Source organism: Coregonus clupeaformis, chromosome 36 (assembly GCF_020615455.1).
Source record: "Coregonus clupeaformis isolate EN_2021a chromosome 36, ASM2061545v1, whole genome shotgun sequence".
In the NCBI taxonomy this organism is placed as follows: Eukaryota; Metazoa; Chordata; class Actinopteri; order Salmoniformes; family Salmonidae; genus Coregonus; species Coregonus clupeaformis.
In genome coordinates, this window is record NC_059227.1 from 39,734,946 (window position 1) to 39,761,552 (window position 26,607).

The 26,607-nt window shown below is 49.1% G+C and overlaps 1 protein-coding gene across 2 annotated transcripts in view; it reads right to left on the minus strand.

Annotated features, from left to right (window-relative positions):
- Window positions 1–26,607, minus strand: part of LOC121552431 (DNA (cytosine-5)-methyltransferase 3A) — a 164,584-nt gene that overhangs the window by 97,945 nt on the left and 40,032 nt on the right. Inside the window, exons 4-5 of one of the 2 annotated variants that reach the window (XM_041865364.1) lie at window positions 15,335–15,448; window positions 15,096–15,212 (exon numbers count right to left, since the gene is read on the minus strand). In XM_041865364.1, coding sequence (XP_041721298.1) covers window positions 15,096–15,212; window positions 15,335–15,448 — 231 coding nt within the window. The remainder of the gene's footprint in view (window positions 1–15,095; window positions 15,213–15,334; window positions 15,449–26,607) is intronic. The other variant, XM_041865365.1, reaches the window with a different exon arrangement.

Below are 26,607 nucleotides of genomic sequence, written 5' to 3' on the forward strand. Positions count from 1 at the left end.
TGTGTTCCTGAATAAACCATTTATTCTGTGATTTTTCCCTCCTGCGCCTGACTCCGTCCAAAATCACCCACTACACTTACACACATTCTCATACACACTCCCATACACACATACACAGTAAACACACATATTGCTAAAGGAAAATGGCGCTTCCTTGCTTCTAGCTTTTAGGAAACTTTGCAGTATTTAGTTTTTTTTACGTATTATTTCTTACGTTATTAGCCCAAATTCTTTTGTGTGTTATTACATACAGCCGGGAAGAACTATTGGATATCAGAGCGGCGGTAACTCACCAGCACTACCAGCATTACGACCAGGAATACGACTTTCCCGAAGCGGCTCCTTTGTTCGCAGCCCCCAGGGCAATATAACTGATTCCAGAGGCCAACCCAAAACAACGCTGGAGGAGAGGTAATCGGAGGGGTCTTCTAGTCCGACTTAGGAGGCGCGCACACCACCCACCGCTTCCGAGTATATTACTCGCTAATGTTCAGTCTTTGGATAATAAAGTTGAGGAGCTCAGGGAGAGGGTTCCTTACCAGAGAGATATCAGGATTTGTAACATCCTCTGTTTCACGGAAACATGGCTCTCTGGGGATATACTGTCCGAGTCGGTCCAGCCAGATGGCTTCTCAGTTCATTGCGCAGACAGGAAGCAGAAGGGCGGAGGAATATGTTTTATGATTAACGACTCATGTTGTAATTGTGATAACCTACAGGAACTCAAGTCCTTTTGTTCACCCGACCTAGAATACCTCACAATCAAATGCCGCCCGTATTATCTCCCAAGAGAATTCTCTTTGGTTATAGTCACGGCCGTGTATATCCCCCCTCAAGCCGATACCACGACGGCCCTCAAAGAACTTCACTGGACTTTATGCAAACTGGAAAACACGAATTTGAGGAAAAGGCTATCAAAGTTCTATCAACACATCGGCTGTAGTATTCGCGCTGCTAAAACACTCGACGGTTGGTTATAAGGCCCTCCCCCGCCCTCCTTTCGGCAAATCTGACCACGACTACATTTTGCTCCTCCCTTCCTATAGGCAGAAACTCAAACAGGAAGTACCCGTGCTAAGGACTATTCAATGCTGGTCTGACCAATCGGAATCCACGCTTCAAGACTAGGATATGTTCCGGGTAGCTTCAGAGAATAATATCGACGTATATACTGATACGGTGACAGAGTTTATCAGGAAGTGTATAGGAGATGTTTTAACCATGGCAAGGTGACTGTGAATATGGCAGAATACAAACAGTGTAGTTATTCCCTCCGCAAGGCAATCAAACAGGCAAAACATCAGTATAGAGACAAAGTGGAGTCGCAATTCAACGGCTCAGACACGAGACGTATATGTCAGGGTCTACAGACAATCACGGACCACAAAAGGCAAACCAGCCACATCGCGGACACCGACGTCTTGCTTCCAGACAAGCTAAACACCTTCTTCGCCCGCTTTGAGGATAACACAGTGCCACCGACGAGGCCCACCACCAAGGACTGTGGGCTCTCCTTCTCCATGGCCGACGTGAGTAAGACATTTAAGCGTGTTAACCCTCGCAAGGCTGCCGTTAAGCATGTTAACCCTCGCAAGGCTGCCGTTAAGCATGTTAACCCTCGCAAGGCTGCCGGCCCAGATGGCATCCCTTGCCGCGTCCTTACATTTACATTTGTCATTTAGCAGACACTATCCAGACACATCTTATCCAGAGCCACTTAGAAATTGGTCCATTCACCTTATGATAGCCAGTGGGACAACCACTTTACAATATATATATATTTTTTTATATACTATTCTACTGTATCTTAGTCCATGTCGCTCTGACCTTGCTCGTCCATATATTTACTTATATATTCTTAATTCCAATGCTTTACTTAGATTTGTGTGTATTGGGTATATGTTGTGAAATTGTTAGATATTACTTGTTAGATATTACTTCACTGTCAGAGCTAGAAACACAAGCCTCCTGTAGCTCAGTTGGTAGAGCATGGCGCTTGCAACACCAGGGTTGTGGGTTCGATTCCCACGGGGGGCCAGTATGAAAAATTTATGCACTCACTAACTGTAAGTCGCTCTGGATAAGAGCTTCTGCTAAATGACTAAAACACCCACAATAATATCTGCTAAACACGTGTATGTGACCAATACGATTTGATACAAATCATTGATCTCCATAAAGTATTGCAAGGTATATTAAAGGGAAGAATCCGTTTGCTGTAAAACATTCTGATTTGTTTCATCCTTCTACTAAACAACCCCTATACGACATATGGCTTTACGTTTGTATTTTGAGAGAAATGTAAATTTTATGCGCATTTGACCGAAGTCATGTCGGAAAAGAGTTCGTAAAAGTGACGTAAAGAGGAGCACTACACGAGCACGAGAGAAACCACTGTCCACAAAAGACACTAAAGACCCACATAATATCGAGTCCTGCTCTGAATCAAGCCTTATCACTTGACCATATCCAGGCTTTTAGCCCCTTTTCCACCCCTGCTGGCTTACCTCTACTAGCTAACCACTAGCAGGCTTTTAGCAGGCTTGAAACACATGAAATGTTTCTGAGTGTGTACATGTAAGACTATCTTTAATGATAAGAATTAGAAGCTCAGTATTGTGAAGTCAGAATAAAAACTGAGCTTGACCAGTCTTGATTCGTCAGCTCTGGAAGGTCCTCATATCACACCCCAGTAGGCAATCTACTCCAATCATTTATTTAGTAGGCCTATTATTTTACCCAGTAAATTGACTGAGAACACATTCTAATTTACAGCAACAACCTGGGGAATAGTTACAGGGGAGAGGAATGAGCTAATTAGAAGCTGGGAATGATTAGGTGGCCAGATTGGGAACTTAGCCAGGACACCGGGGTTAACACCCCTACTCTTACGGTAAGTGCCATGGGATCTTTAGTGACCACAGAGAGTCAGGACACCCGTTTAACGTCCAATCTGAAAGACGGCACCCTATACAGGGCAATGTCCCCAATCACTGCCCTGGGGCAATGTCCCCAATCACTGCCCTGGGGAATTTGGATATTTTTTGGGACCCGACGAAAGAGTGCCTCCTACTGGCCCTCCAACACCACTTCCAGCAGCATCTGGTCTCCGGTCCAGGGACCTCCTACTGGCCCTCCAACACCACTTCCATCAGCATCTGGTCTCCCATCCAGGGACCGACCAGGACCAACCCTGCTTAGCTTCAGAGGCAATCCAGCAGTGGGATGCAGGGTGGTGTTCTGCTGGCTAACCTAGCTGCTGGCTAACCTAGCTGCTGGCTAACCTAGCTGCTGGCTAACCTCGTTGTTGGCTAACCTAGCTGCTGGCTAACCTAGCTGCTGGCTAACCTAGCTGCTGGATAACCTAGCTGCTGGCTAACCTAGCTGCTGGCTAACCTAGCTGCTGGCTAACCTAGCTGCTGGATAACCTAGCTGCTGGCTAACCTAGCTGCTGGATAACCTAGCTGCTGGCTAACCTAGCTGCTGGCTAACCTAGCTGCTGGATAACCTAGCTGCTGGCTAACCTAGCTGCTGGCTAACCTAGCTGCTGGATAACCTAGCTGCTGGCTAACCTAGCTGCTGGATAACCTAGCTGCTGGCTAACCTAGCTGCTGGCTAACCTAGCTCAATAAGAATGATAGACTACAAAGTTCATGGAGTCTATATTCAAACAATCGTCAATTAAAGATCCAATATCAAATCAAACTTCAATTCAAACTTTATTTGAAGTGCATTTAAAATAGCAACACACTTAAAACAATCAAATAAAAAAACAATCAAATATTATCAAAGAACATAAAACAGAAAGGCGTCATTAATTAAAGCTAAAAAGGGATTTTAACCCCTCTGGCATTTTCACAATAGAATGCAAAGTTCCATTAAAAAAACTAATAATAAAACGTATAAAAATGATGATACACTTTAAAAAATAAACACAAACCGTGATGAATAATGAAACGTTTTTACCGCTACAACTTAAGAAATAAACAGTAGCTTTGCTTTCAGATTCCCAATGCTAGGCCCCTTGATTTGTCATAGTTTCACCTCCAAGTAGCCTGACGTCTAAAAATCAGCCCTGCTTTAAACTGGTACTACCCGAGTTACTGTCTCTGTAGTCCAAACTGCAATACGCACAGCGCTTCATAATTCTCTGAACTGGAATAAACTGTGCCTCTGATACAGTTCCAATGCCTTGCCTCAAACCTCAACAGGGGGGCTTGAAATTATATTGATTCGGATGTTTCTGGAACCAATGGCATGACATGAAATGTTTTCATGTGCTCGACCAACAAGTCCATCACAAGAGAACAACTGTGTTACTATGCCTGGTGCTCTGCATCTGGTTGAATGTGTGGTAGGTGAACCACTTTATACTACACATGATGAGCAAGAACTTCTACTTTGATCAGTGCTTGTAACCTCTCCCAGCATGTCTACCTGATCATGTTGTTCTGTCAGCTGTACAATGGTGAGATCCTTGTTTGGATACATTAATGTGAAGACACTATACAGATCATTCCTATATTCACTTGCTATGACAAACAGCTGTTTAGGGGGCAGCAAATAATTTCTGAGCTCACTGCAAGTTCAACACTGGTCAGATCCTTATTGTCACTCGGATCAATGGCACTTAGGTACTTGGTACCATCAGGACATACAGTGGGTTGACCCTCCAACTCCTTCAGACTACAGTGGGGAGAACAAGTATTTGATACACTGCCGATTTTGCAGGTTTTCCTACTTCCAAAGCATGTAGAGGTCTGTAATTTTTATCATAGGTACACTTCAACTGTGAGAGACTAAAACAAACATCTGTATGATTTTTAAGTAATTAATTTGCATTGAATAAGGAGTAAACACATGTCCAATATTTCCTATTTCCTATTTTCTTGTGTATTGAAATGAGAAAACCATGATGAGATTTTAGCAGGTATTTGGCCTATGAGCCTCTTAAAGAAGAAGTTACAGGTCTGTGAGAGCCAGAAATCTTGCTTGTTTGTAGGTGACCAAATACTTATTTTGTCTGTGTCACGATCGTCGGAAGGAGCGGACCAATACGCAGCGCGTGGAGTGAACATGATGACTTTCTTAATAAAGCAACCACGACAAAACAACAAATGACGATAATGAAGTCCTCAGTGACACGACTGAACACGGAACAATAACCCACAAAACACAGGAGAAAACACACAGAATATATATGGCTCCCAATCAGAGATAACGAGCCGACAGCTGACACTCGTTACCTCCGATTGGGAGTCATTAACCAATCACCAAAAACACAAACAAATGAAACTCACCCAACCCAACACCACCAAATGAAATACACCCTGGCTCTAACACACAGTCCTTGGAGCCAGAGTGTGACAGTACCCCCCCCTAAAGGTGCGCACTCCGGGCGCACCAGCATACAGTCTAGGGGAGGGTCTGGGTGGGCGTCTGTCCCCGGTGGCGGCTCTGGCCCCGGTCGTGATCCCCACCCCACCGCAGTCACAACCTGCTTCGGTAGCCTCCTCCCAATGACCACCCTCCAACTAACCCCACCTGGACTAAGGGGCAACACCGGACTAAGGGGCAGCATCGGACTAAGGGGCAGTACCGGACTACGGGCAGTACCGGACTAAGGGGCAGTACCGGACTAAGGGGGCAGTACCAGGCTAAGGGACAGCACCAGGATAAGGGACAGCACCAGGATAAGGAGCAACACCGAGCTAAGGGGCAGCACCTGACTAAATGGCGGATCCTGGCTGGCTGGCTCATGGCTGGCTGACGGATCTGGCTGCTCATGGCTGGCTGACGGATCTGGCTGCTCATGGCTGGCTGACGGATCTGGCTGCTCATGGCCGACTGACGGATCTGGCTGATCCTGTCTGGCAGAAGGCTCTGGCTGATCCTGTCTGGCAGAAGGCTCTGGCTGATCCTGTCTGGCAGACGGCTCTGGCTGATCCTGTCTGGCGGAAGGCTCTGACGGCGTTGGGCAGACGGGCAGTTCAGACGGCGTTGGGCAGACGGACAGTTCAGGCCCCGTTGGGCAGACGGCAGACTCTGGCCGTCTGAGGCGCATCGTAGGCCTGGTGCGTGGTGCCGGAACAGGAGGTACCGGGCTGAGGACACGCATCTCAGGGCTAGTGCGGGGAGAAGCAACAGGGCATGCTGGACCCTGGGGACGCACCGTAGGCCTGATGCGTGGTGCCGGAACTGGAGGTACCGGGCTGAGGACACGCATCTCAGGGCTAGTGCGGGAAGCAGCAACAGGGCATGCTTGGCCCTGGGGACGCACCGTAGGCCTGATGCGTGGTGCCGGAACTGGAGGTACCGGGCTGAGGACACGCATCTCAGGGCTAGTGCGGGGAGTCGGAACAGGGCATGCTGGACCCTGGGGACTCCCATAACGCCTAGTGCGGGGAGCCGGAACAGGGCATGCTGGACCCTGGGGACTCACCTCACGCCTAGTGCGGAGAGCAGGAACAGGCCGGGCGGGGCTGGCGACGCGCACCGTATCCCTGGTGCGAGTGGCCGGAACAGGCCGGGCCGGGCTGGCGAAGCGCACCGTATCCCTGGTGCGTGGAGTAGGAACAGGCCGGGCTGGGCTGGCGAGCGCACCGTATCCCTGGTGCGTGGAGTAGGAACAGGCCGGGCTGGGCTGGCGAGCGCACCGTATCCCTGGTGCGTGGAGTAGGAACAGGCCGGGCTGAGCTGGCGACGCGCACCGCATACTTGGTGCGTATGGCAGGAACAGGCCGAACCGGGCTGGCGACGCGCACCTTACACTTAGTGCGAGGGACCGGAACAGGCCGTACCGTCACGGGAACACACACTACTGGCTGCACCTCGGGACTAGGAACGGGCCGGACCGAACTGGTTACACACCCCAGTACCTCACGCCGTGCCTCAACACCTTCCTTCCCTGCTTTACCCAGTAGCCCCCTTGACCTGGTAGCCCACTGAATCCGTCCCTTCTCTGCCTCCGTCAGCCCCCTTAACCTGGCAGCCCTCTGACTCTGCCTTGTGGCAGCCTCCTGCTGCTCCGTCGCCCAAGCCATGTGCCCCCCCCCAAAAATTTCTTGGGGTTGCCTCTCGTCCTTCCGACGATGATGGCCCTGCTGATGCCGTTGCTCCTCTCGCCGTCGCCTCTCCACCGTCTCGCTCCAAGGACGGCGATCCATCCCATCGAGGATCTCCTCCCAAGTCCAGGACCCTTTTCCGTCCACCAGTTCCTTCCATGTCCAGACCCTTTGTTCCTGGACGCACTGCTTGGTTCCTTTATGGTGGGTTATTCTGTCACGATCGTCGGAAGGAGCGGACCAATACGCAGCGCGTGGAGTGAACATGATGACTTTCTTAATAAAGCAACCACGACAAAACAACAAATGACGATAATGAAGTCCTCAGTGACACGACTGAACACGGAACAATAACCCACAAAACACAGGAGAAAACACACAGAATATATATGGCTCCCAATCAGAGATAACGAGCCGACAGCTGACACTCGTTACCTCCGATTGGGAGTCATTAACCAATCACCAAAAACACAAACAAATGAAACTCACCCAACCCAACACCACCAAATGAAATACACCCTGGCTCTAACACACAGTCCTTGGAGCCAGAGTGTGACAGTCTGTCATAGTTGACGTGTACCTATGATGAAAATTACAGGCCTCTCTCATCTTTTTAAGTGGGAGAACTTGCACAATTGGTGGCTGACTAAATACTTTTTTCCCCCACTGTATTTGGCCCCATGTCTGCAGGTATTTGGCCCCATGTCTGCAGGTATTTGGCCCCATGTCTGCAGGTATTTGGCCCCATGTCTGCAGGTATTTGGCCCCATGTCTGCAGGTATTTGGCCCCATGTCTGCAGGTATTTGGCCCCATGTCTGCAGGTGTTTGGCCCCATGTCTGCAGGTATTTGGCCCCATGTCTGCAGATGCTTTCAGTGCATCAACTTTAAGCTGAATATTTCTTAGTATTCCATCATCCATCACACCAATATTCTTTCAGACAGTAAAAACGTGTTTTGCTGTCCCCAGTAAAAGATTCTGCACAGGGTCCACTACAGACATGTCTATGGTCATGAAATATGTCTATTTAAATATCTCAGAGAATCCTAGTTTCAGTCTCTATTGATTTCCTCTCTGCCTTGGTCTTCTCCTGTGTTCACATACTCCCTTGCAGTTTATGAACTTCCTTCTGGCGTTGCAGTACATGGTTGTCCATTCAGTGCATGATGGAGTCATCTGCTTTTTCACACCATTTCCATGGAGATGTCTGGAGGCATTTGTTGCAACCTGTGTGAGCTTGACCTGGATCTGTTTTGTTGAACAGATAAAAATAAATCCCAAATAGGTTACATGAAAGTTTAAAACATCACACAAACAAAAAACATTTCTAATAAAGGTTTAGAGTAGAATGACATTGAAAATTAACAATAAAGTATTCAACTTTATAAATTGTTATGGCTACTGGGGGAGAGACAAGTTTATCCGTAATAATAAACACACACGTACCATGTTCATCCTGACAACAAGGGGTCCTGGGTCTGTAACTCCTGGGTCTGTAACTCCTGGGTCTGTAACTCCTGGGTCTGTTCTTGCTGCAATGGCAATTCCTCAGGAAAAGTGACTGTGTCTTGCCGTTCAACTGTGCATTGATGAGTGAATTTATCATAGAACTTAGCTTAATGTTCATAGTATGCTGCCTTTCCCCAAAGTCTGTGGCAGCCAGTGGCCACACTATTTCATGAGCCAAGTCCTGGGTTTGAGATCATCTGCCTTGTGCTTTGACATGTTAGCGACACTAACTATATTCTTACAGCCAATCGTCAATAACTAATATGTGAGGCAGAGATATTTTATATAGAATTACCGATACAGACTTTGAGCGAAGTCTTGTGGATCTTGCACCTAGAGCCAAAGATGGTGGATAAATGAAGATGTCTTACTCAGACCGTTTACCATTGAAAAACTTGTGACAGCTCCGGTCTACTTAAGGGGTGGCTCCCCAATGAATAGACAGCTCCAGTCTACTTAAGGGGTGGCTCCCCAATGCGATAGACAGCTCCAGTCTACTTAAGGGGTGGCTCCCCAATGCGATAGACAGCTCCAGTCTACTTAAGGGGTGGCTCCCCAATGTGATAGCAGCTAGGTCTGGTCTACTTAAGGGGTGGTATAGTCGTATTATTTGTCAACAAAGCAATCTAGCTAGCTAGCATAGCTATCTCTACTGGCTAGCACTGTATCCGTTGTAATGTTAGCAGAAGTAGCTAGCTAGCTAGATAGATAAGTAAAATGACTACAGTCAATAACTAACGTTACTAGCTAGCTAGTTAACAAACATTGTAGTTAACATGATCATGTTACATGGATTTTAGTTGTAGGAGTAAGAAATTGCACGTTGCTGTTTTGACTAAAACAAGCTAATGTTAGCTGGCTAGCAAAGTTAGCTAGCTAGCTAGCTACAGAAGCACAGTTTGCTAACATTAGCTACCCAACGTTAGTGGAAGAACAGATAGCTTGGTAGCTAACTATGGTAGCTAGCTAACATTAGCTAGCTAACCAAGCCTAGTAAAATATAGCAAAGGAGACAAGCGGCTATTGATAAAATTAGTTCCGAAGGAACGATGCATCACCAAACGAGGGCATGGATTTCCAACAATTTATGGCCAGGCTGAATCAGATAACGGATTACAACACGGTGGCTGATATGAACAAAAGGCTGATGACACAAGTAGCTCAACGATGCTACAGCAGCTACAGCAGAGCACTGCACCGGAACAGGCGTCGAGCAAGACTGAATGACTTATCCATAATTTTATTTTACAACTTGCACATTGGTGGTAGCTAATGTTCAATATTAGCATGGCAGATGTTGAAGGTGAGTAGCCCCATAAAGACATGTACTGTTTGGAACATAATTCTACATCTTATAATTTTCTCCAGGATTTTGATGCATATAACCAATGCCAATAAACCACACTGACTCCTCAGATGCAGCTGCAAATCGGTATTGGACTGAAAGAGAGGCACAAGTCATCAGACACCCCAGACGGAGCAAAGGAATGGAACATAACAAAGTCACCAGAGACGGTAACTACTAACCCTAACCCTAACCCTAACCCTAACCCTAACCCTCACCAGAGACGGGTTCGTTTATAAACGTAAACCAATCCATGCATTATAAATACAGTACTGAGTTTTGAAAAGTTGAGACTTGTTCCACTTTTAGGGTGTGCTTTTTAAGTTTTGAGATTCCAGTGTTCAAGACCATTTATTATTGGGCAGAATATCTTATTGTCTCCTGTAATTTCACAGGCTATGGCCAGTCGGGCAAAATAACTCTCTGCTGAAGAGAAGCAGCGATTTGGGCAACTGAAGACATGATGGCTGATGTGGAGACAGAGGCAGAGGACCCTGATGCATTTTTAATAACCTCCCCACCCTAGCTCTTCCCTGAGTTTGAGGACCTGATTGCATCAGCAGACCAGAGAAGAAGGGCCAATGGGTAGAAAAAACACCATCAGAGCAACAGTTCACCACAGCCTTACCCAGAACATCTGATAGAACACAGACAATCACCTGCACCTTAGAGACTATATACACTGACTCTTCACACCTGCACCTTAGAGACTATTTACACTGACTCTTCACACCTGCACCTTAGAGACTATTTACACTGACTCTTCACACCTGCACCTTAGAGACTATTTACACTGACTCTTCACACCTGCACCTTAGAGACTATTTACACTGACTCTTCACACCTGCTTCTCAAGAGACTTTTTGCACCGACTCCCACTCACTCACCCACCCTAACATACAGTATACACACACACACACACACACACACACACACACACACACACACACACACACACACACACACACACACACACACACACACAGACACACACACAGACACACACACACACACACACACACAGACACACACACACACACACACACACACACACACACACACACACACACACAAGACACACACACACACACACACACACAGACACACACACACACACACACACACACACACACACACAGACACAGACACACACACACACACACACACACACACACACACACACACACACACACACACACACACACACACACACACACACACACACACACAGAACATTACCCTCTTATTTGTACTTCTCTTTATTGTATTTTTTTAAATAAATGTCTTGATATTGTGTATTTTTTTTATAAATGTGTATTGCACTGTTGAGGAGAGCTTGGAATTTTGTTGTGGTTGTTTGGTTAGTTATTTCATGATTTATGTTTTGGATGGGGGTTTGGGATAATTTTTTTGGTTATATATTACAATTCTTTTTATATATTTTTTATTTCATTAGAGATGTATTTTATAATTTGTTTGACTTTTGAACACTTGTTCTTTTTTGGGGGGGGTCTGATTGGTGGAGTGCTGCAGAGATGGTTGTCCTTCTGGAAGGTTCTCCCATCTCCACAGAGGAACTCTGGAGCTCTGTCAGTGACCATCAGATTCTTGGTCACCTCCCTGACCAAGGCCCTTCTCCCCCGATTGCTCAGTTTGGCCAAGCGGCCAGCTCTAGGAAGAGTCTTGGTGGTTCCAAACTTCTTCCATTTAAGAATGATGGAGGCCACTGTGTTCTTGGGGACCTTCAATGCTGCATAACTTTTTTGGTACCCTTCCCCAGATCTGTGCCTCGACACAATCCTGTCTCGGCGCTCTACGGACAATTCCTTCAACCTCATGGCGTGGTTTTTGCTCTGACATGCACCGTCAACTGTGGGACCTTATATAGACAGGTGTGTGCCTTTCCCAATCATGTCCAATCAATTGAATTTACCACAGGTGGACTCCAATCAAGTTGTAGAAAGAACTCAATGATGATCAATGGAAACAGGATGCACCTGAGCTCAATTTCGAGTCTCATAGCAAAGGGTCTGAATACTTATGTAAATAAGATAAACCTGTTTTCGCTTTGTCATTATGGGGTATTGTGTGTAGATTGCTGAGGACATTTTTTTATTTAATCCATTTTAGAATAAGGCAGTAACGTAACAAAATGTGGAAAAAGTCAAGGGGTCTGAATACTTTCCCAATGCACTGTATAGCGTACTTAAAGACTGAAAAACAAGTAATGTAAAGTACACTTTTAATAAGTGTATTGAAGTGTACACTACACTACACTACACACACACACACACACACACACACCCCACTACCCCCCTTCCCCAAAACACGTGTAATATTGGACTATAAACTGTCCCTTCCTGTATTATCCTTACTTCCTGTATTATCCTTACTTCCTGTATTATCCTTACTTCCTGTATTATCCTGACGCTAAAATATCTATTCTATTCTACTACCATTTACTTTATGTTCAGATTTCTTATTGTTGTTGCATTGTCCTACAAGTAAGCATTTCATTGGACGATGTTTACCAACAGCTCTCTCTCTCTATAATTGGTCAGTAGTGAGGTGTGTGATTTACACAGACAACTATTTTACTGAACAGATGTTCTTATGAAACACACACACACTTTCCCTCCCCTGTCTGTGCAGTGTGAGCAGGTAGTCAATATATTGGGTTGTGAACGAGAGGGCAGGACTAAGACCACAGCTGGCTGCAATACTACACCACTGTATCTGGAACTAGTTAACCTATGTCACACACACGTAAGTACTCTCCCTCCCTCCCTCTCTGTCTCATTCTCTCTATCTACCCTTTCTCTCTCTCCTACCCCTCTCTCTCTCTCCCTCCCTCTCTGTCTCTCTCTCTCTCTCTCTCTCCTACCCCTCTCTCTCTCTCTCTCTCTCTCTCTCTCTCTCTCTCTCTCTCTCTCTCTCCCTCCCTCTCTGTCTTATTCTCTCTATCTACCCTTTCTCTCTCTCCTACCCCTCTCTCTCTCCCTCCCTCTCTGTCTCATTCTATCGCTCTCTACCCTTTCTCGCTCTCCTACCCCACTCTCTCTTCTACCTCTCACCCTGTCCCCCACTCTCTCTCCTACATCTCACCGTCTCTCCCACTCTCTCTCCTACATCTCACCGTCTCCCCCACTCTCTCTCCTACATCTCACCCTCTCCCCCACTCTCTCTTCTACATCTCACCCTCTCCCCCACTCTCTCGACTACCTCTCACCCTCTCCACCACTCTCTCTTCTACCTCTCACCCTGTCACCCTCTCCCCCACTCTCTCTCCTACATCTCACCCTCTCACCCTCTCCCCCACTCTCTCTCCTACATCTCACCCTCTCACCGTCTCTCCCACTCTCTCTCCTACATCTCACCCTCTCCCCCACTCTCTCTCCTACATCTCACCCTCTCCCCCACTCTCTCTCCTACTGCTCACCGTCTCCCCCACTCTCTCTTCTACCTCTCACCCTGTCTCCCACTCTCTCTCCTACCTCTCACCCTCTCCCACACTCTCTCTCCTATCTCTCACCCTCTCCCTCACTCTCTCTCCACCTCTCACCCTCTCCCCCACTCGCTCTCCAACCTCTCACCCTCTCCCCCACTCTCTCGACTACCTCTCACCCTCTCCCCCAAACTCTCTCCTACCTCTCACCCTCTCCCCCACTCTCTCTCCTACCTCTCACCCTCTCCACCACTCTCTCTTCTACCTCTCACCCTCTTCCCCACTCTCTCTCCTACCGCTCACCCTCTCCCACACTCTCTCTCCTATCTCTCACCCTCTACCTCACTCTCTCTCCACCTCTCAACCTCTCCACCACTCTCTCTTCTACCTCTCACCCTCTCCCCCACTCTCTCTCCTACCTCTCACCCTCTCCCCCACTCGCTCTCCTACCTCTCACCCTCTCCCCACTCTCTCTCCTACCTCTCACCCTCTCATCCACTCTCTCTCCTACCTCTCACCCTCTCCCCCACTCTCTCTTCTACCTCTCACCCTCTCCACCACTCTCTCTCCTACCTCTCACCCTCTCCCCCACTCTCTCTCCTACCTCTCACCCTCTCCCCCACTCTCTCTCCTACCTCTCACCCTTTCCCCCACTCTATCTCCTACCTCTCACCCTCTCCCCCCACACTCTCTCCTACCTCTCACCCTCTCCCCCCACTCTCTCTCCTACCTCTCACCCTTTCCCCCACTCTATCTCCTACCTCTCACCCTCTCCCCCACACTCTCTCCTACCTCTCACCCTCTCCCCCACTATCTCTCCTACCTCTCACCCTCTCCCAAACTCTCTCTCTTACCTCTCACCCTCTCCCCCACTATCTCTCCTACCTCTCACCCTCTCTCCCACTCTCTCTCCTACCTCTCACCCTCTCCCCCACTCTCTCTCCTACCTCTCACCCTCTCTCCCACTCTCTCTCCTACCTCTCACCCTCTCCCCCACTATCTCTCCTACCTCTCACCCTCTCCCCCACTCTCTCTCTTACCTCTCACCCTCTCCCCCACTATCTCTCCTAACTCTCACCCTCTCCCCCACTCTCTCTCCTACCTCTCACCCTCTCTCCCACTCTCTCTCCTACCTCTCACCCTCTCTCCCACTCTCTCTCCTACCTCTCACCCTCTCTCCCACTCTCTCTCCTACCTCTCACCCTCTCCCCCACTCTCTCTCCTACCAATCCCCCTCTATCTTCTACCTCTCACCCTCTCCCCCACTCTCTCTCCTACCTCTCACCCTCTCCCCCACTCTCTCTCCTACCTCTCACCCTCTCCCCCACACTCTCTCCTACCTCTCACCGTCTCCCCCACTCTCTCTTCTACCTCTCACCCTCTCCCCCCACTCTCTCTCCTACCTCTCACCCTCTCCCCCACACTCTCTCCTACCTCTCACCCTCTCCCCCACTCTCTCTCCTACCTCTCACCCTCTCCCCCACTCTCTCTCTTACCTCTCACCCTCTCCCCCACTCTCTATCTCCCTGCCCTTCCTCCCGCCCTTCCTCCCGCCCTCTCTCCCCCCTCTTTCTCCCCCCTCTTTCTCCCTCCTCTCTCTTTGCCTGCCCTCTCTCCATCCCCCTCTCTTTTTCTCTCCTACCTCCCTCTCTGCTCTCTCACTCCCTCTCTCTTTCCCTCCCTCCTCTCCTTCTCTCCCTCTCTCTCTCTCCCTCCTCCCTCTCTCTCCTACCTCTCTACTCCAGCGGTTGATCCACTTGTCTCTCTGTCTCCTGCTGATGTAAAAAGGATCTCCAGCCTGAAACGTCTCTCTGGGAACCGGCCTTCTGCGCAGCCTGCTGCCTTCCCCCTGCACACACACACACATGTTAGCTAGTTTTGTCTGTCTCTCTGTCTGCCTGTCTGTCTTTGCTGAATGACCATCTTATTATTATACAGGCACGCTGCAGACCAGCTAAGTGGAGTCCTTGCCTCCATGTTAGGTTCCTTCGGCTCCAGAGGCTCCATTTTCCGCCGGCCACGTTTCCTGCGAGGGGAGGGGTCAACTTCCTCTGGGGGTGTGGGGGGGGCCATCTCACACGAGTCCTGGAGAGAGAGCGAGAGACAGAGAGAGAGAGAGAGAGAGAGAGAGAGAGATAGAGAGAGAGACAGAGGTTGAAAAATAAAGACTGAACTTTAACCAATGACCACTATCAAATAACATGTGAGTGCTTCTGTATGAGTTTTAGCACCAGACTGAGACTGCCCCATACCTGCTATTAACAACAGCTATTTAACAACAGTGTTCAATGAGGCTAGATGCTATTAGCGTTAAAACAGTTTTTAATCAAGCTAGCTGCTATTAGCGTTAGAACAGTGTTCAATGAGGCTAGATGCTATTAGCGTTACAACAGTGTTTAATCAAGCTAGCTGCTATTAGCGTTACAACAGTGTTTAATCAAGCTAGCTGCTATTAGCGTTACAACAGTGTTCAATCAAGCTAGCTGCTATTAGCGCTACAACAGTGTTCAATGAAGCTAGCTGCTATTAGCATTACAACAGTGTTCAATGAAGCTAGCTGCTATTAGCGTTACAACAGTGTTCAATCAAGCTAGCTGCTATTAGCGTTACAATAGTGTTCAATCAGGCTAGCTGCTATTAGCGTTACAACAGTGTTCAATGAGGCTAGATGCTATTAGCGTTACAACAGTGTTCAATCAAGCTAGCTGCTATTACCATTAGGCTACTGTGTTAGTACAACGCAGTTTCTAATGATGCTAGCCATATAATGCTAAAACAACATGGCGTGTTTAATAAAGCAAGCCACTCATGAAATCACAACCAAGTTAAACAAGGTGCTAATATTATGCTAGGCTGCTAACAGGCTAGCTGGGTTTAACGATCCTATCAGCTAATCAGATCACTGTGTTAAAACAACAGTATGTAACATGAGACAAATACAATTTGATTTGATTTGATAACTAGCATACTGAAACAACACTATATAATGATGCTAGAAGCAAAAAACTATGTCTGCTCTAACAGTCTAGCAAGTTTTATAGGTGTCACTAACAAGCAAGCAGTTTAGTTTATAGGTGTATAGCTAGCAGGCTAACGGGCTAGCAGGCTAATAGGCTTCCAGGCTAACAGGCTAAGTTTATAGGTGTATAGCTAGCAGGCTAACGGGCTAGCAGGCTAATAGGCTTCCAGGCTAACAGGCTAAGTTTATAGGTGTATAGCTAGCAGGCTAACGGGCTAGCAGGCTAATAGGCTTCCAGGCTAACAGGCTAAGTTTATAGGTGTGTAGCTAGCAGGCTAACGGGCTAGCAGGCTAATAGGCTTCCAGGCTAACAGGCTAAGTTTATAGGTGTATAGCTAGCAGGCTAACGGGCTAGCAGGCTAATAGGCTTCCAGGCTAACAGGCTAAGTTTATAGGTGTGTAGCTAGCAGGCTAACGGGCTAGCAGGCTAATAGGCTTCCAGGCTAACAGGCTAAGTTTATAGGTGTGTAGCTAGCAGGCTAACGGGCTAGCAGGCTAATAGGCTTCCAGGCTAACAGGCTAATAGGCTTCCAGGCTAACAGGCTAAGTTTATAGGTGTGTAGCTAGCAGGCTAACGGGCTAGCAGGCTAATAGGCTTCCAGGCTAACAGGCTAATAGGCTTCCAGGCTAACAGGCTAATAGGCTTCCAGGCTAGCAGGCTAATAGGCTTCCAGGCTAACAGGCTAAGTTTATAGGTGTGTCGTTAAGGAGGCTACATTAATGAGCCCTAAGAGACTCAGAGACCATAATGAACAAACACTGGAGACCATGTGCCCCTGGAAACACACACCATCTTTCTCCATTCTCTGGTACTGGTACAGCAGCAAGAAATCTCATGTAAGCTTCCAGAAATAATGCCTAGTCTTTAGCTCAGTAGGCCAACATGGTCTTTGGCAGGTGAATGGTAGCTAGCTGCTGCATAGTGGGCTGAAACCATCTGTGACTAGTTTCAGGAAACGAGGTGTATGTCGCACGTCAGGAAACTAGGTGCATGTCGCACGTCAGGAAACTAGGTGCATGTCGCACGTCAGGAAACTAGGTGCATGTCGCACATCACTACTTCACAGGAGAGGCATTTGAACGTAAACCTTTTGGGGGGAGAAATGCATTCTGGAACATGTGAACTTTCATGTGCCTTAATAACAAACTTGTATGCCATCTGTAAATACGAATACAATTGTTAAATTACGAGCCTAGTTGGTTTAGCCATGGAAAAAGACAGCAACCTTCCCGCTAGCCATGATTGGCTGAGATAATGAGTGGGCTGGACATGCCAAGAGATGAGTTCGGATTGGTCTGCCATGTAGAACGCTTCTGTAAAGTGGTGATCCCACTGGCTATAAGGTGAATGGTGATCCCACTGGCTATAAGGTGAATGGTGATCCCACTGGCTATAAGGTGAATGGTTATCCCACTGGCTATAAGGTGAATGGTGATCCCACTGGCTATAGGGTGAATGGTGATCCCACTGGCTATAAGGTGAATGGTGATCCCACTGGCTATAAGGTGAATGGTGATCCCACTGGCTATAGGGTGAATGGTGATCCCACTGGCTATAAGGTGAATGGTGATCCCACTGGCTATAGGGTGAATGGTGATCCCACTGGCTATAAGGTGAATGGTGATCCCACTGGCTATAAGGTGAATGGTTATCCCACTGGCTATAAGGTGAATGGTGATCCCACTGGCTATAGGGTGAATGGTGATCCCACTGGCTATAAGGTGAATGGTGATCCCACTGGCTATAAGGTGAATGCACCTATTTGTAAGTCGCTCTGGATAAGAGCGTCTGCTAAATGACGTAAATGTAAATGTCTATAATATGAGCTGGTCAGTATGTGTAGGTAATCCTTTCTAATGCGTCTTTTTTTAAAGATATCACGTATTAGAACTGCATAAGTGTTGCTCTCCACTTTCTTGAGGACCGAGTTTTGAAATCAGTGGAATTAGAGTATGATAGCTAAGGAGATGGAGAAAATTCTGCCGTTTGATTGCAAATATGCAGACAGAGTCGAAAAGAGAACACACAGAAGGCGGTTGTATAAAACACCTGTACGGATTACATCTTCAAACTAAGGGCGACCATGACATCTAGCTACATTTTCAGATATTACACGTTTCTAATTTTGTCAGAAAGTAGTTTTCTTTTCAAGTTAAAGTGTACTCTTAGCTAGCTAGCTAACGTTAGCTGGCTGGCAAGCTAGCTAACATTACGTGTATGATCTGTGTAGTAATATTATTCGTATCTCAGAGCCATTTGCATTGCAAGTTATAACCTAATGTTAGCTATCTAACATTGTACCTGGTTCAATGCAGGGTAGTAACGTTATGAGTTGGGATTATGGTTCATTGTTTAGCTAGCTAGCTACATGTCTAATCAAAAGACTCTACTATGGAAGAAACTATTTCAATAGAATGTTTATGACGTCACTGCGACAACTGTTGATAGACATAGCTGGTAAATTCGCTCTGGCTCTCTACTCCGATTTCAGAGCACTCTCGTCTGAGTGTGCCAGAGCGCAGAATAACTGACGAATTTATGAACGTTCAACACTGTTGAATATGGCCATGTCAGTAAATGTTGGCAAAAAAGAAATGGGTGGGGCTAAAGCTTAAGAGGGTGCTGAATGGGTGTAGACAAAGAAGACCTCTCCAGTAGGTACCAAAACATTCAAGGGCCATTTTCTCAAAATTGAGGTTATACAGTGGGGAAAAAAAGTATTTAGTCAGCCACCAATTGTGCAAGTTCTCCCACTTAAAAAGATGAGAGAGGCCTGTAATTTTCATCATAGGTACACGTCAACTATGACAGACAAAATGAGAAAAGAAAAACCAGAAAATCACATTGTAGGATTTTTAATGAATTTATTTGCAAATTATGGTGGAAAATAAGTATTTGGTCAATAACAAAAGTTTCTCAATACTTTGTTATATACCCTTTGTTGGCAATGACACAGGTCAAACGTTTTCTGTAAGTCTTCACAAGGTTTTCACACACTGTTGCTGGTATTTTGGCCCATTCCTCCATGCAGATCTCCTCTAGAGCAGTGATGTTTTGGGGCTGTCGCTGGGCAACACGGACTTTCAACTCCCTCCAAAGATTTTCTATGGGGTTGAGATCTGGAGACTGGCTAGGCCACTCCAGGACCTTGAAATGCTTCTTACGAGCCACTCCTTCGTTGCCCGGGCGGTGTGTTTGGGATCATTGTCATGCTGAAAGACCCAGCCACGTTTCATCTTCAATGCCCTTGCTGATGGAAGGAGGTTTTCACTCAAAATCTCACGATACATGGCCCCATTCATTCTTTCCTTTACACGGATCAGTCGTCCTGGTCCCTTTGCAGAAAAAACAGCCCCAAAGCATGATGTTTTCACCCCCATGCTTCACAGTAGGTATGGTGTTCTTTGGATGCAACTCAGCATTTTTTGTCCTCCAAACACGACGAGTTGAGTTTTTACCAAAAAGTTATATTTTGGTTTCATCTGACCATATGACATTTTCCCAATCCTCTTCTGGATGCACTCTAGCAAACTTCAGACGGGCCTGGACATGTACTGGCTTAAGCAGGGGGACACGTCTAGCACTGCAGGATTTGAGTCCCTGGCGGCGTAGTGTGTTACTGATGGTAGGCTTTGTTACTTTGGTCCCAGCTCTCTGCAGGTCATTCACTAGGTCCCCCCGTGTGGTTCTGGGATTTTTGCTCACCGTTCTTGTGATCATTTTGACCCACGGGGTGAGATCTTGCATGGAGCCCCAGATCGAGGGAGATTATCAGTGGTCTTGTATGTCTTCCATTTCCTAATAATTGCTCCCACAGTTGATTTCTTCAAACCAAGCTGCTTACCTATTGCAGATTCAGTCTTCCCAGCCTGGTGCAGGTCTACAATTTTGTTTCTGGTGTCCTTTGACAGCTCTTTGGTCTTGGCCATAGTGGAGTTTGGAGTGTGACTGTTTGAGGTTGTGGACAGGTGTCTTTTATACTGATAACAAGTTCAAACAGGTGCCATTAATACAGGTAACGAGTGGAGGACAGAGGAGCCTCTTAAAGAAGAAGTTACAGGTCTGTGAGAGCCAGAAATCTTGCTTCTTTGTAGGTGACCAAATACTTATTTTCCACCATAATTTGCAAATAAATTCATTAAAAATCCTACAATGTGATTTTCAGGATTTTTTTTTCTCAATTTGTCTGTCATAGTTGACGTGTACCTATGATGAAAATTACAGGCTTCTCTCATCTTTTTAAGTGGGAGAACTTGCACAATTGGTGGCTGACTAAATACTTTTTTCCCCCACTGTACTTGAATCAGTTATAGAACCCATTGCCCTTTATGGTTGTGTCACGCCCTGACTGTCACGCCCTGGCTCTGGGGACTCTCGTATGTTGAGCCAGGGTGTTTATTTTGTTTAGGTTCTAGTCGTTGTCTATCTATGTTGGCCTGAGTGACTCCCAATCAGAGGCAACGAGTGTCAGCTGGTTGTCTCTGATTGGGAGCCATATTTAACTGTCTGTCTTTCACTTTGTGTTTGTGGTTTCTTGTTCTGATTTGGTTTGTGTTATACTGTAGCCGTCACGTTATCGTTGTTGTTTTGATCGTGTGATCATTCTAAATAAATATATAATGTTCGCATTCAACGTTGCGCCTTGGTCTCTCCCTGACGATCGTGACAGAAGAAACCACCAAAACCAGACCAAGCAGCGTGTCCAGGAGCCATCGCTAGCAGATCTCCGTGGCAACCTCGACTGGGTCAAGCCTAGTGAGGAGCAGAGAGGGTGGACTTGGGACCAGTTGAGGAAGAGCTTCGACTGGGTCAAGCCCATTGAGGAGCTGAATGGCGGGAGTTGGAGACAGAGGAGCGAGAGTTGGGCGAGAACGATGGAGGCCTGGCCCACGGGGAGGAGAGACCCCCAGAAAATTTTTAGGGGGGGGCTCACGACGTCGGGGCAGCAGGAGGCCGCGATAGAGCGGTCCAGCGGGTTGGCAGAGGAGGCCGCCAGGTTACGGGAGTCACTGGTCACCAGGGGGAAGGAGGTTGTAGAGGCACGGCGAGAGGTACTGGCGTGTGTTGCCAGTCCGGTCCGGCCTGTTCCTGATCCCCACGTAGGGCCAGTGGTGTGTGTTCTCAGTACGGTCCGGCCTGTTCCGGTCACTCCCACCAAGTCAGTGGTGCGTTTCGTCAGCCCGGCGCGGCGCGGCCCGTTCCTGCTCCCCGCACCAAGTCAGTGGTGCGCGTCGTCAGCCCGGTCCGGCCCATTCCTGCTCCCCGCACCAAGTCAGTGGTGCGCGTCGTCAGCCCGGTCCGGCCCATTCCTGCTCCCCGCACCAAGTCAGTGGTGCGCGTCGTCAGCCCGGTCCGGCCCATTCCTGCTCCCCGCACCAAGTCAGGGGTGCGCTTCGTCAGCCCGGTCCGGCCCATTCCTGCTCCACGCACCAAGCCTACGGTGTGCGTCGTCAGCCTGGTAAGGCCCATTCCTGCTCCCCGCACCAAGTCAGGGGTGCGCTTCGTCAGCCCGGTCCGGCCCATTCCTGCTCCCCGCACCAAGGCAGTGGTGCGCCCGTCAGCCCGGCTCGGCCCGTTCCTGCTCCCCGCACCAAGTCAGTGGTGTGCTTCGTCAGCCCAGTCCGGCCTGTCCCTGCTCCACGCACCAAGCCTACGGTGTGCGTCGTCAGCCTGGTAAGGCCCGTTCCTCCTCCACGCACCAAGCCAGGGGGTGCGCGTCGTCAGTCCAGCACAACCCGTGCCTGGGTCATGTCCGAGCCGGATCCGCCGCCGAGGCGGAGTGCCCACCCGGTCCCTCCCTGTTGTGGTTGGTTGGCGCGGTCGGAGTCCGCGCCTTTGGGGGGTACTGTCGCGCCCTGGCTCTGGGGACTCTCGTATGTTGAGCCAGGGTGTTTATTTTGTTTAGGTTCTAGTCGTTGTCTATCTATGTTGGCCTGAGTGACTCCCAATCAGAGGCAACGAGTGTCAGCTGGTTGTCTCTGATTGGGAGCCATATTTAACTGTCTGTCTTTCACTTTGTGTTTGTGGTTTCTTGTTCTGATTTGGTTTGTGTTATACTGTAGCCGTCACGTTATCGTTGTTGTTTTGATCGTGTGATCATTCTAAATAAATATATAATGTTCGCATTCAACGCTGCGCCTTGGTCTCTCCCTGACGATCGTGACACTGACTCTGGGGACTCGTATTTGTTGAGTCAGGGTGTGTATTTTCTGTGTAGTATGTTCTATGTTGCATTTTCTATGTTTAGATTTAGATCGTGTAGATCTATGTTAGCCGGTGTGGTTCCCAATCAGAGGCAGCTGTAGCTCGTTGTCTCTGATTGGGGACCATACTTAGGTAGCCTATTGGCACTAGTGGGTTGTGGGATCTTGTTCCGTGTTAAGGTATGTTGTGTCCTCCCGGGGAAGGACTGCCCGTTCCATGATCTCGCCATCACGGTTGACAACTCCGTTGTATCCTCCTCCCAGAGTGCGAAGAGCCTTGGCGTGACCCTGGACAACACCCTGTCGTTCTCCGCTAACATCAAGGCGGTGACCCGATCCTGCAGGTTCATGCTCTACAACATTCGGAGAGTACGACCCTGCCTTACACAGGAAGCGGCACAGGTCCTAATCCAGGCACTTGTCATCTCCCGTCTGGATTACTGCAACTCGCTGTTGGCTGGCCTCCCTGCCTGTGCCATTAAACCCCTACAACTCATCCAGAATGCCGCAGCCCGTCTGGTGTTCAACCTTCCCAAGTTCTCTCACGTCACCCCCCTCCTCCGCACACTCCACTGGCTTCCAGTTGAAGCTCGCATCCGTTACAAGACCATGGTGCTTGCCTATGGAGCAGTGAGGGGAACGGCACCTCCGTACCTTCGGGCTCTGATCAGTCCCTACACCCAAACGAGGGCATTGCGTTCATCCACCTCTGGCCTGCTGGCTCCCCTTCCTCTGCGGAAGCATAGTTCCCGCTCAGCCCAGTCAAAACTGTTCGCTGCTCTGGCACCCCAATGGTGGAACAAGCTCCCTCACGACGCCAGGACAGCGGAGTCACTCACCACCTTCCGGAGACATTTGAAACCCCACCTCTTTAAAGAATACCTGGGATAGGATAAAGTAATCCTTCCACCCCCCCAAAAAAATAAAAATAAAAAATAAAATAAAATAAAAAATATATATAAAATAAATAAAAAAAAGTGTAAAGTGGTTATCCCACTGGCTATAGGGTGAATGCACCAATTTGTAAGTCGCTCTGGATAAGAGCGTCTGCTAAATGACGTAAATGTGCCCTTGAGCAAGGCACTCAACCCTAATTGCTCCTGTAAGTCGCTCTGGATAAGAGCGTCTGCTAAATGACTAAAATGTAATGTAAATGTGTTGTGCTGCCTTGGACTTCACGTTTCGTTTTGTTTGTTATTTTGTCGTTGTGTTTGATATTTAATAAACATGTACGCATATCACGCTGCGCCTTGGTCCGTTTATCAACGAACGTGACAGAAGATCCCACCAAACGAGGACCAAGCAGCGTGTCCAGGAGCAGACAGCCAGGACCTGGTAGGAGATCCTGGACGTTAAGGGATCCTGGACTTGGGAGGAGATTCAGGCTGGGATGGATCGCCGTCCTTGGGAGGAGACAGTGGAGGCCCGGTATAGAGAGGAGAAACGGCGCCAACAGTGCCGGCGACGGAGACCCGAGAGGCAAACCCAATAAAACATTTTGGGGGGGCACACGGTGTGGACGACGAGGCAGCAGGAGGCCGTTAAAGGGCGAATCTGCAGGTTAGGAGAGGAGGCCACCATGTTACGGGGGCTATTGGTTCAGAGGGAGCAGGAGTTATTCGGTCAGAGGGAGGCGCTACAGGAGGCTAAAAGGGAGAAGGAAAGTGTAGAGGCACGGCGAGAGGAGCTGGTTAGGCAGCAGAAGGAGCGGGGGTTAATAAAGGAACCCAGTCCCGCTCCTCGCACCAAGCAAGTGGTGCGTGTCGCCAGTCCGGTCCGGCCCGTTCCTGCTCCCTGCACTAAGCCAGTGGTGCGTGTTCCCAGTACGGCCCGACCCGTTCCTGCTCCTCGCACCAAGCCAGTGGTGTGCGTCGCCAGCCCGGTCCGGCCTGTTCCTGTCCCTCGCACCAAGCCAGTGGTGCGCGTCGCCAGCCCGGTTCGGCCTGTTCCTGTCCCTCGCAACAAGCCAGTGGTGCGTGTTGCCAGCCCGGCCCGGCCTGTTCCTGCCCCTCGCACCAAGCCAGTGGTACGCTTTGCCAGCCCAGCCCGGCCCGGCCTGTTCCTGCCCCTCGCACCAAGCAAGTGGTGCGAGGGGCAGCCCGGTCCGGCCTGTTCCTGTCTCTCGCACCAAGCCAGTGGTGCGCGTCGCCAGCCCGGCCCGGCCTGTTCCTGCCCCTCGCACCAAGCCAGTGGTGCGCGTCGCCAGCCCGGCCCGGCCTGTACCTGCCCCTCGCACCAAGCCAGTAGTGCGCATCGCCAGCCCGGCCCGGCCTGTTCCTGCCCCTCGCACCAGGCCAGTGGTGCGCGTCGCCAGTCCGGTATGGCCCGTTCCTGCTCCCCGCACCAAGCCAGTGGTGCGCGTCGCCTGCCCGGTCCGGCCCGTTCCTGCTCCCCGCACCAAGACAGTGGTGCGTGTGTCCAGTCCGGCACGGCCCGTGCCTGTTCCACCGGGGCCTGGTCCGGCACCGGTCAGCTGCTCCACTCCGGAGCCAGAGCAGTCCGCTCCACCGGTGCCAAGTTCAGCTCCGGTCAGCTGCTCTACTCCGGAGCCAGAGCAATCGGCTTCACCGGGGTCCAGTCCAGCTCCGGTCAGCGGCTCCACTCCGGAGCCAGAGTAGTCCGCTCCACCGGTGCCTGATCCAGCTCCGGTCAGCTGCTCCACTCCGGAGCCAGAGCAATCCGCTTCACCGGGGTCCAGTCCAGCTCCGGTCAGCGGCTCCACTCCGGAGCCAGAGCAGTCCGCTCCACCGGTGCCTAGTCCAGCTCCGGTCAGCGGCTCCAGTCCGGAGCCTGTGCAGTCCGCTCCACCGGTGCCCGGTCCAGCTCCGGTCAGCGGCTCCAGTCCAGACCCAGATGTCAGCCCCTCTCCAGGTTCGGGGTCTCCCACACCAGGGTCCAGACAGGGCCTGGCGTATCGTGGGAGGAAGGAGAGGGGAAGCAGCGCGCTGAGGTCCAGACCAGACCAGGGGCGCAACAGGGAGGCGGAGAGTAAGTGGTCGTCACGCCCTGAGCCGGATCCGCCTCCGAGGCGGAATGCCCACCCGGCCCCTACCCTGTTATGTTTATGTTGTGCGGTCGGAGTCCGCACCTTTGGGGGTACTGTCACGCCCTGACTCTGGGGACTCGTATTTGTTGAGTCAGGGTGTGTATTTTCTGTGTAGTATGTTCTATGTTGCATTTTCTATGTTTAGATCTAGATCGTGTAGATCTATGTTAGCCGGTGTGGTTCCCAATCAGAGGCAGCTGTAGCTCGTTGTCTCTGATTGGGGACCATACTTAGGTAGCCTATTGGCACTAGTGGGTTGTGGGATCTTGTTCCGTGTTAAGGTATGTTGTGTTGTGCTGCCTCATGCAGAGCAGAATTAGACCGATACCCACTAATTATCAAAATCCAGAAAAGAGCCATTCAATTCTACAACCACCTTAAAGGAAGCGATTCCCAAACCTTCCATAACAAAGCCATCACATACAGAGAGATTAACCTAGAGAAGAGTCCCCTAAGTAAGCTGGTCCTGGGGCTCTGTTCACAAACACAAACAGACCCCACAGAGCCCCAGGACAACAACAACAACACAATTAGACCCAACCAAATCATGAGAAAACAAAAAAAGAGAATTACTTTACATATTGGAAAGAATTTACCAAAAAACAGCGCAAACTAGAATGCTATTTGGCCCTAAACAGAGAGTACACAGTGGCAGAATACCTGACCTCCGTGAATGACCAAAATTAAGGAAAGTTTTGATTATGTACAGACTCAGTGAGCATAGCCTTGCTATTGAGAGAGGCCGCCGTAGGCAGACCTGGATCTCAAGAGAAGACAGGCTATGTGCACACTGCCCACAAAATGAGGTGGAAACTGAGCTGCACTTCCTAACCTCCTGCCAAATGTATGACCATATTAGAGACATATTTCCCCCAGATTACACTGACCCACAAAGAATTTGAAAACAAATCCAATTTTGATAAACTCCCATATCTACTGGGTGAAATACCAATTTACCATCACAGCAGCCTGATT